The 19,997-nt window shown below is 41.4% G+C and overlaps 1 protein-coding gene across 1 annotated transcript in view; it reads left to right on the top strand.

The window, feature by feature from the left end:
- The window catches only part of CCDC73 (coiled-coil domain containing 73), a gene marked incomplete at its 5' end in the record, with an annotated part of 225,926 nt that overhangs the window by 170,012 nt on the left and 35,917 nt on the right, over nt 1-19,997 (top strand). The window contains 3 exons of the mRNA XM_082270483.1: nt 2,708-2,818; nt 18,617-18,736; nt 19,433-19,628. Coding sequence (XP_082126609.1) covers nt 2,708-2,818; nt 18,617-18,736; nt 19,433-19,628 — 427 coding nt within the window. The remainder of the gene's footprint in view (nt 1-2,707; nt 2,819-18,616; nt 18,737-19,432; nt 19,629-19,997) is intronic.

The following is a 19,997-nucleotide window of genomic DNA, read 5'->3' on the forward strand; positions in this document are numbered from 1 at the left end:
TCTGATTAATGCTTTCCATGCCCGGTCTGTCAGTTTAGGTGGACAGCCATGTCTTGGTAGGTTTGCAGCTGTGCCTTACTCTTTCCATTTTCAGATGATGGATTGAACAGTGCTCCATGAGATGTTCAAAGCTTTGACAATTTTTTATAACCTAACCCTGCTTTAAACTTCTCCATAAGTTTATCCCTGACTTGTCTGGTGTGTTCCTTGGCCTTTAAGATGCTGCTTGTTCACTAAGGTTCTCTAACAGACCTCTGAGAGCTTCACAGAATAGCTGTATTTTTACTGAGAATTACACACAGGTGGACTTAGTTTACTAATTAGGTGACTTATGAAGGCAATTGGTTCCACTAGATTTTAGTTTAGGGGCTGAATACAAGTGCATGCCACACTTTTCACATAATTATTTGTAAAAAAGTTTGAAAACCATTTATCATTTTCTTCCACTTCACAATTAGGTAACATTTTGTGTTGGTATATCACATCAAATCCTAATTAAATGCATTTATGTTTGTGGTTATAACATGACAAAATGTGGAAATTTTCAAGGGGTATAAATACTTTTTCAAGGTACTGTATATTTCAAGACTATGGGGTGTTGATGGAGTGATCTTGAAGGAACCATTACTTTAAAAGGAGGCTTCTTTCAAACTCTTGTTTGCCAATCAGTAAAATGAGAGGCAAAATCCTTTGGTGAGTGTGGCTTCATAAGGGTAGTGGTGTGCACTTCTTGTACAGTGGCGGAGGATTGGATGTGTGGTGCACCCCAAACAAGAATATTGACTATATTTTATATTTTCTATAAAAAGATATCACTGATAGAGGTATGAACTTCATATTACTTTCACCTGGCATGTTGTAAGAGTGCTTATTTGTTATAAGAGCACTTATGTATTTGTGTTTTTTTGCACTACCAGGGGGTATATTAAGGTTTTACTTTGTTTAAAAAATGTAAATATGTCACAAAGCTGCGCACCCTGAACTAAGCACATGATGAAAAATGCCAAAGCAGATATCAACTCCAAGGATAATCTCATATGTAGATGCAGAGATATGACAATGTATATGACAATGTATGTAAATCTTGATTTTTGTTTGAAATCTTGGGTTGGCACCTCCCCTTTCCACCTCCCGTTTTTCCATAATGGAATCTTAAAAAAAGGATATACTGTAGTCAGTGACTAAAAGGGAGATCAAGGAGGTAGGAAGGTGTGGAGACCAGCACCAGGGACCCAGAGCTAAAACAAAGGGCAAAATTTTGGTCTGTGGACTCTTTTACCCACAGCTATGGAAGATTAAAAGGCCTAGCATATCTATTTAGGCAACAAAAAATGTAAAAATTAGTCAATTTTTAATTTTTTTTAACATGAAATGTCTGCTGGAATGTCAGGAAATGCCCTTTATTTGCCCATTATTACAGACTTTAGTAGCCATTATTTGAGAATTGTCATTGTCATTAGATTGATCACTCTGACTGTTATCTGACAGAATCAAAGCACAGGTTAGGCATCCAGGCAATCGCTGGTCCTCTGTCTCCTTTTCTCCTCTATTTAGGCCTGTTTAGCCCTGATCATTGCAAGGTATGGAAGTCATGGCATGTGTAGATCTGTAGGCATTAAAAACAATAAGACAGAATAACTAGTCACCAAATGGGGAGGTTTAGTGATTTCTTTTTATCAAGCATTTAATTCTCCCATAAATCAACCTTGTGTGTAAAATAATAACTTAGCTAAACCAGTTTTATTTTACTCAAGAAAGGTCCTCCATAATTTGCAGTCAAAAGCTGAAGCCGAGTGGAATTCTGTTACATTTTATAATTTCATCCTTGACTAGGCGCTCTGATGTGAATCCAAAAAAATAAAAGCAACGGCTCATAAATATAATTGATCCAGTGCTTCTTACATTGACAGCCATTGTCCGCTTGAGCTTGTGTTTACATCTTGTAGAGGCTGGAATCGGTTCATTGTCATGAAGGCAAAGCCTTTTATCCTTGCAGCCGAGAAAAAAAAAATATGATTAAACTGAAAATTCCAGAAGAACCTGAATTGTGTGTGAACTGTTACTGTTGATTCATGCAGAATCACCTCAATTCATCAAAGTGACAGCGATGCTAGCATTGAGTAAACGCAGAAAGAAAGTCTATGTATTTGGCAATGCTAAAGCCATCATATTCACTGCTCTGAATACACTTTTGAAGTGTGTCTTTGTGTTCCATATGTTTGAGGATGTAAATTTAAATAGGACATGTGAACATGGATGTTTCATTAGCAGACAGGTCAAATGGCTAATATGCTCTGCATTTCATTAATAAGTACACTGATATAATCTTTGTTATTAGCCATTCTTTTATATTATGTGCGACCATTATTGCATGGTGCTACACTTTAGATTTCTCAGCTCTGCACTTCATATTATTATTTTATTTTTCTCTCTTGCACATTAAAACTCATGCAGTGAATCTGAGTAATGGCAAGTGTTTTTATATCCTTTTATTGCCATTTCTTCTCTCCAAACTCCCACTGTTTTCCTGTTAGCTAAACTATAAGCACCTTTCTGTTAATTTATGAAAATTATTGTTGATAGTGCATTACCGCTGATCTGTGTGGCACTTCTAGCATGTTCGAAACAAAGGTCCAAGCTACATAAAACACATCAAAATTCATTAATGTGGTATTGATTATTTTTTGGATAATTAATTTTATTGCAGACCCTTGAGAGAGATAATGAGCTTCAAAGGGCAAATGCAACAGAAAATGAGGGAAAGTTCCTCGCACTTCAAAGTGAGCATGAGAAGACTTTGCAGATGTGGAAAAAGCAGGTATACAATCGTACATCTTTTCTTATTGCAAAACACTGTTTTTTCTTAGCGCGAGCAATATACAGCATTCCCTCAGAAAGCAAGCGCCACACAGCTGTGCCTGAATATTTTGCATGGTGAATGTAATGGGTTTGTTTTGGCCACATTGATTCCAGCTTCAACTAATTTATATCACACCCAAAAATTTAACACTAAATAAATAAGTCACCTTTATCATAAAATTAACAATATAACTTTAAACTTAATTAAATGCCAAACCGAAAACCTCAACCTGGCTCCCTGTATTTGAACCTCACTTTAAATCTTCAACTTACCTTTAAAGAAGAACTTTGGGCATTTTTTTCCCCATGCAGTGTGGCTGTGTCTGCACTGCTGGTTTTGTTCTAGGGGAGAGGACAGCAGAGATATACTTACCTGACCTTCCAATTCTCCCCGCACAAAACCAGTTTGGCACCCCCACATTCCAGCGGTCTTGGAATTGGACTGTTCATGACACCAACACACTCAAAGCACACTTCATAGACAGGAACAGTCCACCACTAGACCATGGGGGAGCACGGTTTTGTGGAGGATCAGCAGATCAGGTGAGTATGATCTTTGTGCTCACCCCTAGGGTCAAGATAAAATGACAATGTTAGTGTGAAGCACCACAATCACTGGCACTTACCTTTCCACTCCTCCACAGCCACTCATTGCTTCTTTGAAGGTTCTACTAAAATAATCTATGTTAGCTGGTGTTGGAGCACAGAGGGGCAGGTGACATCACCACCTCCATCATGTGACAGGTCCAAGCACTGCATCAAAGGAGGGGATCACATACTCTCCAGGCCCCAAAGCACTGGCTATTTTTAATTTACATCAACGAAGAAGCAGCAGCATTGGATTGCTGAAGACATGAGTATAAAGTGGATGGGAGGGTTTTTTTACTGACGCTGTCACTTTTATCCTTTGTCCTAATTTTTCCTGAAATGTTTGCATGAGATACAGTTGATTTCCCAATAGGTGCATGCACCTACTCTACCTTTTAATTACCGTGCAAAGCTTTTTATATGTGATTGTGAAGGCCCCAAGTTTCCACATCTGGTCCTTCACCCTGACATCACACAATGCAATAGGTGTTCTTGTGTGGACTGCTCAGTAACCAGTATTGTAATGGACTGCAGAGTTGCCTGTATTGCCAGAGCCCTGAGCTAAAGCTGACAATTTTTTAAAGAGTTTGCACCTGAATTTAGGAAAAACTCTTAAGTGCACACATGATACTTAGAGCAGATTTCTGATGCCTGCTTTGGGTGTTTGATTTTTGATATGTTTAGAGTTGAGATGGGTTACCAAATTGTTAAGGCATTTATTCTCAAGTCGTTTCTGCCAAAATATTGTTAGACAGAGATACTTATTGGTCAATGAGAGGATTTCGGGGCACCCTCATGTTCCCCCAAAGAATGGATTATATTGGTATTACAGTAACATTTAAAAAAATATAAAGTTTTACTCATACATAATTAAAAGTAAAGACGTGTCCATATACTGTATGTAATCCTTTATGTTGCTGGTAATGTAATTTCCTCAGATAAAGCTAAGGGCATCCAATATAGTAAATACTTATTAGTTGGTGGTAAGTTTGTTGTAAGCAGCAACTATATCCTTGCAGCACTAAGGCACCAAGCTGAATTACCTTTCCGTCTACATAGATAGTGTATGCTTTCAAGAGTAACTCCACTTTTGTTGAGAAAAAAAAAAAAACAATCTGCTCTGAGTGATCAATGTGCACTGCAAGGATTTTACCAAACTTTGTTGCAGATTCCTACTTTTTGTTGCTCTGAAGAAATAGATGTTTGTGTCGATGTGCAAAGTGAATCTGAATGGGAGTGACTTTCATTATCAATCAATTGATGCACTTGCAAAGGTCAAATGAAGTACGGGCTTCTGAGAAAATCAGTGAGCCAATCACAAAAGCAGAAAATGACATTTCTCTATCGCCCATTGACAGACGCAGCTCTTATGCTTCTTATACCGCTGGGTTATGCTCCCCCCCTCCAGGAGTAGTACTAGGCAGAAAAAGAAAATCAATTCACCACGCCCACGGGAGCTGTCCTATAGGCATAACCCCACACCCTCTGCTCCAGGAAACCAATTTGTGTCTGCCTAGTGAAGAAGTAGGACCTAGGTTTCCTGCTGGGACTTTGGTCTTAGTTTTTTATTCTTTTAAGAATATTTTGTTTTATTTATCCTTACTCACTTTGCTAGTTAGTGTTCCAGGGGATCCTCCTAGTGATCTACAAGCAATGCCGACTGAGGTTTCGCACTGGATAATCTAGATCCTTAAGGTTAGTCCCGCACTAGGCCTTGCCACGACAGAGCCCCCTTTTTGGATGGGGACGAGCCTGCGAGTGACTGTCTCGCTGGGATGCGACAACTTGGAACACCCTGAGTCGCAACCTACCCCTCGGCTGGCAGCACGCCCACCCGGTCCATGGTAGGGTGAGTAAATGCAGCCCCCCCCCCTTTTCCCTTGATGGCCTTGGGCGGGATGTGGGCCCTCTGCTGGCTATAATGGGACCTGGTACTTCCTAAAAAATCCTCCTGGCCTGTCAGGATACCTGGCCCTGTGCCCTACCCCCCCCTCTCCCACCCCCTGGCTCTGGCCAACACCACAGACGCCTTGGTAGCTCCTTGGAGCCAGGATCAGCTGATTTTTGCCTTCCCCCTGATCAAAATCCTGATGAGATTTCTCCATAGGGTGGCAGTGGAAGGAATCCAGGTCGTTCTGGTGGCCCCAGACCCCTCATGCAATGCAACTCAGTACGAGGCCACGCACTGAGGATCATGCTGCTACCCAAGCCATTTTGGAGTGACAATCTTGTTTTTATTGTGAGTGGCTGCTTTATTTGTTCATGTGTTTTATATTAGCACAATAAAACTACTTTTTTCCCATATACACTGATGACGGTGATTAACCACTTGCCGACCAGTCACGTTGACTGTACTGTGGCAAAGTGGCTCGTTCCCGTCCAGCGACGTAGACCTACGTCGCTGGACTCCTCCCCCTGTGGGCGGCGCTGTACAGTCCCGCTGTGACTGTATTCAGTCACAGCGGGAGTCGGGCCAGGGGAGGAGCGGCGGTGATCACCGCCGCTCCTCCCCGATCGTCGGGGAATCGAGTCTGGAGATCTCCTAAGTGACAGACAGGGTCAGATTGCAGGGTTCAGCATAGCTGAACCTGCGATCTGTCCCTGTGTCACTCAGTCACCTCCCCCCACACACGTTAGTAAGCACCAGGCACACATTAACCCCTCCCTCTCCAATAAAATTAACCCCTTCCCTGCCAGTGTCATTTTTACAGTAACAGTGCATATTTATAGCACTGATTACTGTAGTAATGTCACTGGTACCCCCAAAAGTGTCAAAAATGTCAGTCAAGGGTTCGATCTGTCCGCCACAATGTCGCAGTCCCGCAAACAAATCGCAGATCGCCGCCATGACTCGTTAAAAAAAAAACACCAAAAATGACAGAAATCTTTCCCTTAGTTAGTAAACGCAATAACTTTTGCGCAAACCAATCAAAATACGCTTATTGTGATTTTCTTTTACCAAACATAGGTAGCAGAAAACAAATTGGCCAAAAATTTAAAAAAAATTTTGATTTTTACATTTTTTTGGGGGGGAATTTCATATAAAAAAAAAATGTGAAAAATATTGTTATTTTTTCAAAATTTACGCTCTTTTTTTGTTTATAGTGCAAAAAGTAAAAATCGCACAGGTGATCAAATACCACCAAAAGAAAGCTCTGCTTGTGGGAAAAAAAAAGGACGTAAATTTTGTTTGGGTACGGCGTCGCACGACCGTGCAATTGTCAGTTAAAGTCGCACAGTGCCGAATCGCAAAAAGTGGCCTGGACGTAAGACAGCAAAATCCTCCGGTGGTAAAGTGGTTAAATCTGGAGCTATGTGAAGATTCGAATCCACATTCATGGTTTTATACTGACATTATGCTGAGTCCGTCATACTGATTGTGATTGAAGGTGTAATAAGTTTTGATCTTGAGGGGTGAAGAAGTTAAACACAGTTGAGGTTATGTCTTTCTTTTTGTTTACAAAAGTTTTTATTAGAAAGTCAAGTCAAGAACAAAGGAACATAGCTCATACAATGCAAAGCAAAAGATCAATTATGTAAAATATATTGTCATGTACATAGTTACATAGTTACATAGTAGGTGAGGTTGAATAAAGACAATAGTCCATCCAGTTCAACCTGTGTAGGTGTGTGTGACTGTAATCATCTAACATAGCCCTCAATCTCCTGATCCTTGAGATGTAAGTCTAAGAGTCTTTTGAAAGTCACCATACTACCCGCAGAAACCACCTCTTGTGGTAGACAATTCCACAATCTTGTAGCCCTAACAGTAAAGAACCCCCCACGTTGCCTGAGGTTAAAACGCTTCTCCTCTAATCGCATTGTATGTCCTCGAGTCCTCATGCAATTCCTTCGAATGAACAGCTTTTCTTCTAAGCTGAGATCCCCATTAAGATATTTATAAATTGCTATCATGTCCCCTCTCAGACGTCTTTTCTCCAGGGAAAATAAATCGAGCGATTGCAGCCGCTCTTCATAGGTAAGGTCCTCCAACCCCCTAATCAGTTTAGTTGCCCTTCTCTGGACTTTCTCCAGCTCCAACACATCCCTCCTGAGGACTGGCGACCAGAACTGGACAGAATACTCCAGATGCGGTCGGACCAGAGTTTTATAAAGTGGAAGGATTATAGTCTTATCTCTGGAATACATCCCTTTCTTTATGCATGCTAATATTCTGTTGGCTTTGGAAGCTGCCGCTTGGCATTGCATGCTGTTGCCTAATCTATCATCAACTAAGACTCCCAGATCTTTCTCCATTTTTGATTCCCCCAAGGGTTCCCCTCCTAACGTGTATTGTGTTTTTATGTTTTTGGTCCCCAAGTGCAAAACCTTACACTTCTCCACATTAAACCTCATTTGCCATGTCGTTGCCCACTCCGTAATTTTGTCCAGGTCATTCTGTAGGATATCTGCTTCATGCTGTGCAGTTATTGCCCTGGCCAATTTTGTGTCATCTGCAAAAACTGATAACGAACTACTGATCCCTTCCTCAATGCTGTTTATGAATAAATTGAACAAGGTTGGTCCCAGGACTGAGCCCTGGGGCACCCCGCTTACTACCTCAGACCAGTCTGAGTATGCGCTGTTTATTACTACCCTTTGGACACGGCCTTTTAGCCAATTCCGTATCCAAGAGCAAACCCTGCTGTCGATACCTGCAGACCTTATTTTATAAATTAAGCGCTTGTGGGGAACTGTATCAAACGCCTTAGCGAAATCCAAGTACACCACATCCACTGGTCTCCCCCTATCTAGCTCACAGCTCACTTCCTCGTAGAATGCTAAGAGATTGGTTTGACAAGAACGCCCATTTGTAAACCCGTGCTGGTTACTACTGATGATGTTGTTGTCTTTAGCATACTCTACGATATAGTCCCTTATCATCCCCTCCAAAAGTTTACATATTATTGATGTCAGACTGACAGGCCTATAATTTCCCGGGATATGTCTCTGGCCCTTTTTGAATATCGGAATCACGTTAGCCTTCCTCCAATCCCCTGGTACATCTCCTGTCCTAATACTGTCAGCAAAGATCAGGAACAGTGGTCTAGATATAACCATACTGAGTTCCTTGAGCACTCTCGGATGTACGCCATCCGGGCCTGGTGATTTGTTTGTGTTAAGTTTATCCAGTCTTTCCCTGATTTCCCCCTCTGTTAGCCATAGTGGCAAGTCCTGTGTATTACTACTAACCATACAGTCATGGTCAGTGTACCCTTCCTTTTCCTGCGTAAAGACTGACGAGAAAAAAGAATTCAGCACGGTTGCTTTTTCAGTGTCCTCTGTAACCACCCTCCCATCATCGTTAATTATGTGTGCAATATGCTCTGCCCTAGTTTTTTTGCTGTTGATATATTTAAAGAATTTCTTTGGGTTTTTTTTACTATCCTCCGCTATTTGTCTCTCAAAGTTGATTTTAGCCATCTTGATTTCGTGTTTACACTTCTTATTTTCCTCCTTGTATTGCTGGAAGGCCGATACTGTGCCCTCTGATTTATATTTCTTGAAGGCCAATTTATTTCCCCTAATAAGTTTTTTAACGCTACGGTTTAGCCAGCCAGGTTTGGCTTTGTCTCTTCTAAATTTATTCCCCATAGGAATGCACTGCAAGATGCCTTTGCTTAATATTGTTCTAAAGCATTCCCATTTTTCCTCTGTGGTCAGTGATCCCAGGGTTTGGTCCCAGTTTACACTTTCCATCAATGAGTACAATTTTGGAAAGTCTGCCCTTCTGAAGTTTAGGGTTCTTATGTTCCCCACTTGCCTTTTTATATTGTTATTTATACTAAATGTGATCATCCTGTGATCGCTAGAGCCCAGGTTGTCCTGGACTCCTACCTCCGAGATTATGTCTGGGTCATTAGTGATCAATAGATCCAGGATAGCATTCTCTCTAGTAGGGGAATCCACCAACTGCGACATGTAGTTATCCTGTAAGGTTTCCGTGAATAGCCGGGCCTTATGCGAGTGTGCAGTCCCCTCTTCCCAGTCAATGTCGGGATAATTGAAGCCCCCCAATGTAAGGTTGCTCATGACAGAATCCAAAATATACAAGATATATCATCAACCAGCAGGGTCCCAGAGATCCCATTTAGCATTGAAGGCAGGCATAGAATTGTGTAAGGAGTGGAATAATCTTTCGGAAAGTCTCATGTTTTCCATTCTTGGTAGCATCTGGGACCACATCAAGTCACTTGATCTCCAGTTTAAGGCAATCATCCAATGTAGTGATGACATAAGAGTATGAAACAACCTAGAGATGGGGGCAGGAACGTTGTGGACCCGGGAAAACAACAGACATATCTTATGACAAAGGGTAATCTCTGAGCCTACCATTTTGGAGAAGATCCTTTTAATCTTATCCCATATAGGCTGTAGGTGACTGCAACTCAAAAAGAGATGCAGGAGGGTACCCTCCTGAGCACAGCCTCTGAAACAAAGGGGGGAGACTGAGTTGTAAAAGGAGTGAATCAGAGGGGGGGTCAAATACCACCTGGTGACTAGTTTAAAGGGGGATTATCTGCTGGCAGAAGAGCGTGTACATTTATGCAGGTTAGCTAACATATTGTGCCACTCCAGGATAGAAATTGTACAGTCTAAGTCTTTTTCCCATTTAATCATGTATTTTAGTTTATCTGGTAATGGGGAGCATATGAGATGGTTATATAATCTTGAAACTAAGCCCCTGTCCCTAGGAGAGGAGCAGCAATTAGATTCAAATGGGGTGTAAGGTGGATGCAGCGTCAGGGAGCCTTGGGTTTGGAAGAACTTTTTAATGGTCTCATAGTGAGTCTCTTCTGAAATGGGGAGACTGTGTAGTCTCATGAGTTGATCAAAAGTACAAAATGTGTTGCATGCTGACAGTGCTATAAGGGAAACCAGGCCTCTAGAAATCCAGGGATGTAAGTCTTCCAGTTTCAATGGGAAAGCGGGGGTATCTAAGGCCGCTAAAAATGTGGTTAAAGGGGGAACCTCAGACACAAGTCCACATAAGGACCTATATCTCTTCCATAACTGAGCTAAATGATTGACAATTTTGTTGGAAAAGGAGGGAGGTCTAGGGGTTGTCGAAGTGTTCCATAGGATGGCCTGTAAAAATAGGGGTGATGGAGGCTTTTTCAAAAATTAGCCATGGTATTTTGTCCTCAACCGAAAGCCATTGTGCTATTTGAGTGAATTTTGCTGATAGGTAGTAAGACCATATGTCAGGCAAACCCAGACCCCCCTTAGAATGAGGTGCATGAATAACCTGTTTGTTATATGGAGGCCTCTTCCCGTTCCAAACGAACTTGGAGATATCTCGCTGGAAGGAGGCTATATGAGATTTTGGTATATTGATGGGGAGGGCTCTAAAGAAGAATAGTAATTTAGGCAAGATAATCATTTTTACCGCTGTACATCTTCCAAGAAAAGAGATAAAATATGCGACCATGTTTCAGCAGTGCGTTTAATTTTTTAAATAATGGAGGGAGATTTGCTAGGTAAAGGGAATCGTAGTAGGGTGTGAGATATACCCCTAGGTATTTAAACGATTTTGTATACCAGGTGAAAGAAAAGCGTTCTCTATTAGAGACCTGCATCCAATTAGGTAGATTAATAGGCATTAGGGAACATTTGGGGATGTTCACACTGAGGCCAGACATTGCGTGGAAGGTCTCTAGCTCTACAAGTAGCTGTGGTAAAGAAACATGTGGGTTGGATAAGAATAACAAAACGTCGTCCGCGTATAGGCTGAGCTTAAATTCCCTACCCCCTTTAAAATATACACTAATCTTTTCATTGTTTCTGATGGAGCAGGCTAGGGGCTCAATAGCCAAGGCAAAGAGCAAGGGGGAGAGGGGACACCCCTCCCTAGTTCTCCGTTTAAGATAAAAAAAATCAGAGTTACACCCGGGCAAGCGAACCCTCGTCTGGGGAGAGTCATACAAGGCTTTGAAGCTGTGGATGAACCCGTCTCCCAGACCAAATCTGGGCAATATCTTTTCCAAGTATGACCAGCTAACACTATCAAATGCCTTGTGGATATCAAGGCTAACTAGGCAGGTTGGGGATTTAGCGGAATTAGCGCCCTGAATGATATTAGAGGCTAGGCGGATGTTATCCGTGAGCTGCCTGCCAGGGATAAAGCCCGTTTGGTCCGGGTTGATAAGTCGGGATATACTACAAGCTAGCCTATTCGCAAGGAGACGACCGAAAAGTTTAAGGTCATTATTTATAACAGAGATAGGTCTGTAATTCTGGGGGAGGGAATGGTCTTTATCGGGTTTGGGGATAAGGGACATGTTGGCGAGAAGCATCTCTTTGGGAAAATTACCACTTAGAAGAATATCATTAAAAAGTTTAGTTAGTCTGGGAATCAAGTGTGAGGAAAAGGTTTTATAGTATAAGCCGGAAAATCCATCCGGGCCTGGGGCAGTGGAAGTTTTTAATGATGGCCAATAGTTCTGCTTCAGTACAGGGCTCATCTACCGCTTCTCTCTGTTCGACAGAGAGCGACGGAAGATGTAGTCTATCCATCCAAGCATTAAAGCTAGAGACGGGCGAGGCAGAGGGGGAGGCATCTGAAAGAAGATTTTTGTAGAATTGTGTGAAGGTTTCTAATACTTCTTTAGGGTGAGAGACGACCTTGCCATCCTGCCTCCTAAGTTTATAGACATGGGTTGGTCTAATGGTTTGAGAAAGTCTTGAGGTTATGTCTTTCTATCACTGGTGCTACCCTCCCCGTGTTTGTATTGCACCTCAGTTTGTTGGTACTGCACCATGATCTGTTTTTTGCTGCTAACATTTTGTGAATCAGTACTGCTTGGATCTTGATGAAGGGGACATACCCCGAAAGCTTGTCCTGAAATATTGTATGTTAGTGCAAATAAAAAAAGTATCACGGACAGTACTCAATTGTCTCTGTCTTCCTTTCCCTATATATTGATCCATGGACATAACCCCTCTGGAGAAGTTCATATCTATTTGACGAGCACAGTAACAGTAGGTACCCGTTTGGATATGCATTTTTAGGACTCCATATATTTTTATATATAATCTACAATTTTTTGATGGACCTATTCTATGCCTATAGGGACAGCCCCAGTGGGCGTGGTGAATTGCTTTTTTTTCCTGCCTAGTACTACTCCTGCAGGGGTCAGAATAACCCAACGGTATAAGAAGCATAAGAGCTGCATCTGTCAATGGACTCAAGAGAAATTAATTTTACAGTAAGATCTTACAAAAATCCAGTTTTCTGGGGGTGGAGGGGGGGGGGTCCCCCTACACTGTCATTGTATAGAACACCTCCAGGTTGCCATTTTGCATTGAATGTTACAGAACATAACATACTCCATAAAATGTCTTTAGTATACATGTGCATCTCAAAAAATTTGAATATCATCAAATCAAAATCAGCTTGATGCTGTCTGGGGAAAAAAGAGCTCGCCACATGGAGCCACAAGCAGGGGACCAAATATAGTGTAGTATATTTATTAAAAAGTATAGATTCCACATAAAAAAGGAAAAAGCTTCATGCAAATGCCAGTGAAACGATTGTCATGACAAATAAAACAGTGCACTTACAAGGAGAGCCGTCAGTTTCAATCATGGAAGTGGTGGCAAGACGTCAGTGTGTAGCTCCTGCCCCAATGCGTTTCATGTGAATGCACATCTTCAGGGAGCTAGGGGACTTTACTCAGACTGATTTATTTTTGTTATCATTTTTGAATATTGTGGATGCCTTTTCCACATTATGAATGCTGTGTTGATAGCACATGTTTTATAGTGATTGTAAAGTCTAGTAGCTGTAACGCTCCTTGCGTTTCTTATAAGGTGTGGATTTTCAGCTGCAGAAGTAGTTCCACGTCAGTAGTCATGTAGGAGATATTGAATAATTCTATGGGAGTTTGGGACTTTAAATGAAAACGCAGGTGCAATCTAGGGAATTTAATAAAAATGTATCCAGATATGTATATGCTGGTAAAAATGTGTATAAGATCATAGCATAATAAACCATAATATTTATAGATAAACAACATTTTATTCACATAAAGAATGTATAGTAAATAGTACAGTAATATTGGTAAACATGATCAAAACCACTGATACCACAAAATACATACCAAATGACATGATTGACACAAGTTAACATGATTGCATATATAAAATGACCCATATAGCTCTCAATAATACAACGAGGGAGTACATAATAAAAAATGAATTCATAAAAACATAATAAACAATAAATATTGGTAACTAATTCATATAAATAGATTGTATAATGATATCATGTAGCATCTAAAGTAGCTCTACGCGTTTCGTGAATAAGTTCACTCATCAGGAGCAGATGCGAATTATGTAGATGTATTATCTATAACAAAATAAGAGCTCGTTGAATGGATATGCCAGTAGTACAGTAAAGGACAAAGAGAAGAGGGGGGGGGGAGGGGAAAGAAACAGGCTAAAAAGGAAGCATAGGGCAAATTTGTAAGCCTCCTCATACTTACAGAGCTATAAAGGTATCCAAAATATCCGTATAGAATTCTATACGGATATTTTGGATACCTTTATAGCTCTGTAAGTATGAGGAGGCTTACAAATTTGCCCTATGCTTCCTTTTTAGCCTGTTTCTTTCCCCTCCCCCCCCCCTCTTCTCTTTGTCCTTTACTGTACTACTGGCATATCCATTCAACGAGCTCTTATTTTGTTATAGATAATACATCTACATAATTCGCATCTGCTCCTGATGAGTGAACTTATTCACGAAACGCGTAGAGCTACTTTAGATGCTACATGATATCATTATACAATCTATTTATACGAATTAGTTACCAATATTTATTGTTTATTATGTTTTTATGAATTCATTTTTTATTATGTACTCCCTCGTTGTATTATTGAGAGCTATATGGGTCATTTTATATGTGCAATCATGTTAACTTGTGTCAATCATGTCATTTGGTATGTATTTTGTGGTATCAGTGGTTTTGATCATGTTTACCAATATTACTGTACTATTTACTATACATTCTTTATGTGAATAAAATGTTGTTTATCTATAAATATTATGGTTTATTATGCTATGATCTTATACACATTTTTACCAGTATATACATATCTGGATACATTTTTATTAAATTCCCTAGATTGCACCTGCGTTTTCATTTAAAGTCCCAAACTCCCATAGAATTATTCAATTGATTTAGGGATGGAGGTATTGACCCTACCATGTCATATCCTCATTTAAAGTCCCAATTTTTGTCCCCCCGTTTGTCCATGTAGGAGATATGCTGAGATACCAATCCCAACCTCAATGACTCATCATGTATGGAAGGTCTTATTTCAGCCAGTAAATACACACAGTAATTAAGCTGGTTCCTAGTGTGACTTTATATACATGTGGTAAGACAATGATAAAGGTCTTAGGGATAGGTTTGAGTGGAAGTGGTAGGTGACAGACACTTGAGGTGAGACAGTGCAGATGGATGCAGGAAGGGTTAGCGATCATGTATGATAACAGATGACAGAGTAGCAGGTGCATACAGGAGAGATCAACCCAGTGCAGGAAATAGTAGCAGTAGCCTCAAGAGCTAGCAATCTAGTTATGCAGATGTAAAAGACAGTCCTTGCTATGCAGAGCTAAATAGTGTAAGCCTAGTACAAGTCTATAGAGATTTCCCCTGTGGGGTACTTAGCACTAATAGCGATAGCCGAAGGATCGCTCAGGAGATGCGGATGATCCAGTAGCAGGATGCAGGGATCAGCGCAGCGAGGTTCGTCAGCGAGGAGAGCTTGCAAGCATGGAAGCTTCAAGCAAGATTAGTATCCAGGTACTGGTGTTTGAACGAACACATGTGAGTGAGAACCGACGCCCTAAATAGCCATCTAGTCCGGCGCTGGGTGATGACAGCTTCAGCCTTAAAGGGAAACACACCTATATGTGTTTCTTCTGTCTAGGTAGATGGAAATCACCCGGAATAAATGTGATAGGAGGCACTGAGAGTGCCAGAACCTTACATTACCCCCCCCCCCGTAAGGCCGGCTCCGGAAGGCCTCTAAGGCTGGTTGTTGATATAAGAATCACATGAGACTGGTTGCCGATACGAAAATCGGAAAGAAAAAAAAAATTGGTTGCCGATATGAGAATCGGATAATACTGGTTGCCGATACGAGAATCGGATAAGACTGATCTCCGATATGAAAATCGGAAAAAAAAAAAAAAAAATGGTTGCCGATATGAGAATCGGATCAGGTTGGTAACCGATCTGAGAATCGGATCCCTTGTTGCCGATATGAAAATCGGATCAGGTTGGTAGCCGATGAGAATCGGATCCCTTGTTGCCGATATAAAAATCGGATCAGGTTGGTAACCGATGAGAATCGGATCACTTGTTGTTAGGGTGTCTGCTACATGGACCCCTCACTAGAATCGGACGCATAACCATCCGAAGTAATCCTAGTAGACCTAGCAACCAATGCTTCTTCAAACATCCTCAGATCCTTCCTACATACCACCGTGCCATTAGAAGCACGTACGCAGTCAGGTGCAAGAATCTCTGTATTTTCATCGGAAGCCAGAAATGTGCTTGCAAAAATAGGAGTATCCTCAGGAGGTGGTACAGGAGGGTTTTTTGAACGTGGTATAAAGTTCACTGGAGTTGAAGGAATATCTATTCCAATATTTGTTAATTTCTGGGTGTCCTTCACTGATATAGAACGGGGACAGGGCTGGCAACAGCCTTGATAATTTCCAGGCTGTTTTTCAGGGAAGACCCTTCGGATTCGCCTGGCCTCCATTGGGAGAGCCTTAGGCCTATGGGGTCTGGTTGGGCAGAATGTAATGAAATGTCCCCCTTCACCACAATAAAAACAAAGGCCACAGATTCTCCTGTGATCTCTTTTTTCTTGTGAGGACAACCTAGCATGTATGGCACCAATCTCCATAGGCTCCTCATCCATCTCTGTAGGATCAGGGTCCAAATGGGATGTGTCAGAGTGACAAGGTCGACTGTTTGAGGCAGGCTCGGACCATGACCAGGCAGGATCACCATATCTACTAGGTCTCCTTTTTTCCTTAGGTAGCTGGGGTCTGTGGTTACCTGGAGCGGGTTTAGGAGTGGGGTCAATAGCTGAATTCTGAGAAGAACTGGATAATGGCATTTCCATTTTTTCAGACTTCCTTTCTCGTAGTCTTCTATCTATGGTGATACTGAGTTGTATCAATGTATCCAGGGTTTTTGGCATCTCTGCTCGGGCGAGCTCGTCCTTGACGGCTTCTGATAGGCCAAGCCTAAATTGGGTTTTCAGAGATGCATCATTCCATCCTGAATCAAGGGTCCATCTCTTGAATTCTGCGACAAAGTCTTCTACAGGCCTTTTTCCTTGTTTCAAGGATCTTAACTGAAGATCGGCAGTACTCTGCCTATTGGGGTCATCATATAGGCTAGTGAGCTCTGCCAGGAACAAGGCATAGGAGTTGAGAAGCTGGTCGTTTTTTTCAAAAAGAGAATCTGCCCAGGCTCGAGGATCGCCTGATAGGTAAGAAATAATAGTACAAACCTTAATGTGATCAGTAAGGTAGGTACGAGGTTTTAGCAAAAAAAGTAACTCACATGCATTTTTAAATTCGCGAAATTTTTTGCGATCGCCTGTAAATACCAAAGGGGGATTTATCTTGGGTTCAGGAGACTGTGCAGAGGTAAGTTGTGTCAGTCTAATTACCTGCTGCGACAGAGCCTGATTGTCGTTTTTCAATTCAGCAAGTGCGTGTATTAACGCAGATACCTGCTGTTTTAATTGTGTCACCTGAGTGGCTACTTCTGCTGAATCCATTTTTTGGGTTCGTTCAATCTGTAACGCTCCTTGCGTTTCTTATAAGGTGTGGATTTTCAGCTGCAGAAGTAGTTCCACGTCAGTAGTCATGTAGGAGATATGCTGAGATACCAATCCCAACCTCAATGACTCATCATGTATGGAAGGTCTTATTTCAGCCAGTAAATACACACAGTAATTAAGCTGGTTCCTAGTGTGACTTTATATACATGTGGTAAGACAATGATAAAGGTCTTAGGGATAGGTTTGAGTGGAAGTGGTAGGTGACAGACACTTGAGGTGAGACAGTGCAGATGGATGCAGGAAGGGTTAGCGATCATGTATGATAACAGATGACAGAGTAGCAGGTGCATACAGGAGAGATCAACCCAGTGCAGGAAATAGTAGCAGTAGCCTCAAGAGCTAGCAATCTAGTTATGCAGATGTAAAAGACAGTCCTTGCTATGCAGAGCTAAATAGTGTAAGCCTAGTACAAGTCTATAGAGATTTCCCCTGTGGGGTACTTAGCACTAATAGCGATAGCCGAAGGATCGCTCAGGAGATGCGGATGATCCAGTAGCAGGATGCAGGGATCAGCGCAGCGAGGTTCGTCAGCGAGGAGAGCTTGCAAGCATGGAAGCTTCAAGCAAGATTAGTATCCAGGTACTGGTGTTTGAACGAACACATGTGAGTGAGAACCGACGCCCTAAATAGCCATCTAGTCCGGCGCTGGGTGATGACAGCTTCAGCCTTAAAGGGAAACACACCTATATGTGTTTCTTCTGTCTAGGTAGATGGAAATCACCCGGAATAAATGTGATAGGAGGCACTGAGAGTGCCAGAACCTTACAGTAGCCCAGATCCTCCTCTTCTCGGGTCCCTCGTTCCTGCTCCTGGCCCTTCCCTCCTAGTGAGTGCTCCCACAGCAAGCAGCTTGCTATGGGGGCACCCGAGCCGAGCTTCAGCTCTGTGTCTCCATTCAGACATGGAGCTGCAGTTTGGCCCTGCCCCCTCTCTCTCTTGATTTGGCTCACTGACTTTGATTGACAGCCGTGGGAGCCAATGGCGCCGTGGCTGTATCTCAGCCAATCAAAAGGGACTCGTGGACATCACTGGACAAAGAGAGGGCACAGGTAAGTATTAGGGGTGCTGGGGGGGGCTGCCACACACAGAAGGCTTTTTATCTCAATGCATAGAATGCTTTAAGATAAAAAAAAACATTCCTGACTTTACAACTCATTTAAGTTTGTAATATTGTATATTTGGAGGCGCTGCATTATTTTCTTTGTTGGTTTGTTTGGGTACTGTATATTTACCTATTGACCCCCTTTTATGTAATATAAATATAAGTAGTAAATAATAATTGCTTTATTCATAGAAACAGAGAATGAGCATAGAGCATGAGACTGTTGAGAAAGAATTAGAATCACTACAAGAAGCATACAAACCATCACCAGAATGTAGCTGTGACGCTTTGTATCCAGAAACATCCAAACAGGTGAGAATAAAAATGCAAATATTATAGTTATGCACGTATAAAATATGTTCAGTGACAGGATGCCAAAGAATGCCAAAATGCAGTGTCAGTACTTCTCAAAGTGCAGTGAAGTTTACTAGGACCATGTTATTTAGCATCAGGGCTAGTGATCCCAGAACATAGTGATCAGCATGCCGCTGAGAGCCTGAACCAGCTGCTCCCACTTCCTCCACTGAGTGATGGAGGGGTGGAGCAGAGAGCTGGTGACTAACAGTCACCGACTCTCTGCTCACTGAAGACCAAGAACTGGGGGATCAGCAGTAGGGGACCGATGCTGCATCCACTTAGGCGAGTATAAATGTTTGTTATTTGGAAATCCCATACTACTTTTTTAATCCCGCTCCAAGACAAAAAAAATAAAAAAATAAGCATTTTGGCTTGGATGGGCATGATTTCATTTTATACAGTATATCTTACAAGGAGGTTGTTATGTCTATATATAACCACATACAATCTTGTCATCTCTGTATCTGTATGTACATGCATATAAGCTTGTGACCTATACTAAATCTAAAGACTTAGATTTGAAACCAAATCTTAAAGTAGAACCCTAGCCAAAAATAACAAGATATAAATGAATAGTCCATTAAGATACATTAAGAAAAACAGCTTTTGATACAATATTCACCGGTTATTTTTCTTTGCTGTTTTTGAAAGGTTCAAGAGCAGCAACAAGTAAATATTGACATGACATTTAAGGGAGATGATCAAGAACGTGGTTCATATGATAACAGCTTTCAAAAAAATCCAATGGATAACGTAACAAACCTAATTCCAGACTGTTCTAGCATTGATAAGCTTGCGGTACAGAATACAGAAGTTCATGAATGTGCATCAGAATCTGTGTGTAAAGGTTAGTTAATATATTGTGTGCTCTACACTAGTGAGATATTTAAAGTGAGCATGTTCTGCTATCCCATTGCAACCAATCAAATATCATCTTTAACTGATCTAACTGCTTTCTATGAGTTATTGTACTTTCAGAAACTCACTGCTTTATATGGCACCTTGTTTGTTAAAAAAGCCTTATAGAATTTTGCTATAGATTCTTAAATTTTCTTTCCTCCCACAATTCCCCATCAACACAATCAGTGTTGATGAGGGAATCCCTCCTGAAGCTCTATTGTGTTCTGCCGGTAGGGAGCCTTCTCAGCCGGCAGAACACAATGACTACTGTTGGTGGCTATAGCTTCTGGCAGTAATCGCATGTGACAAATTCGAA

This window comes from Pelophylax lessonae (genome assembly GCF_965119305.1).
Source record: "Pelophylax lessonae genome assembly, chromosome: 10".
Taxonomy (NCBI): Eukaryota; Metazoa; Chordata; class Amphibia; order Anura; family Ranidae; genus Pelophylax; species Pelophylax lessonae.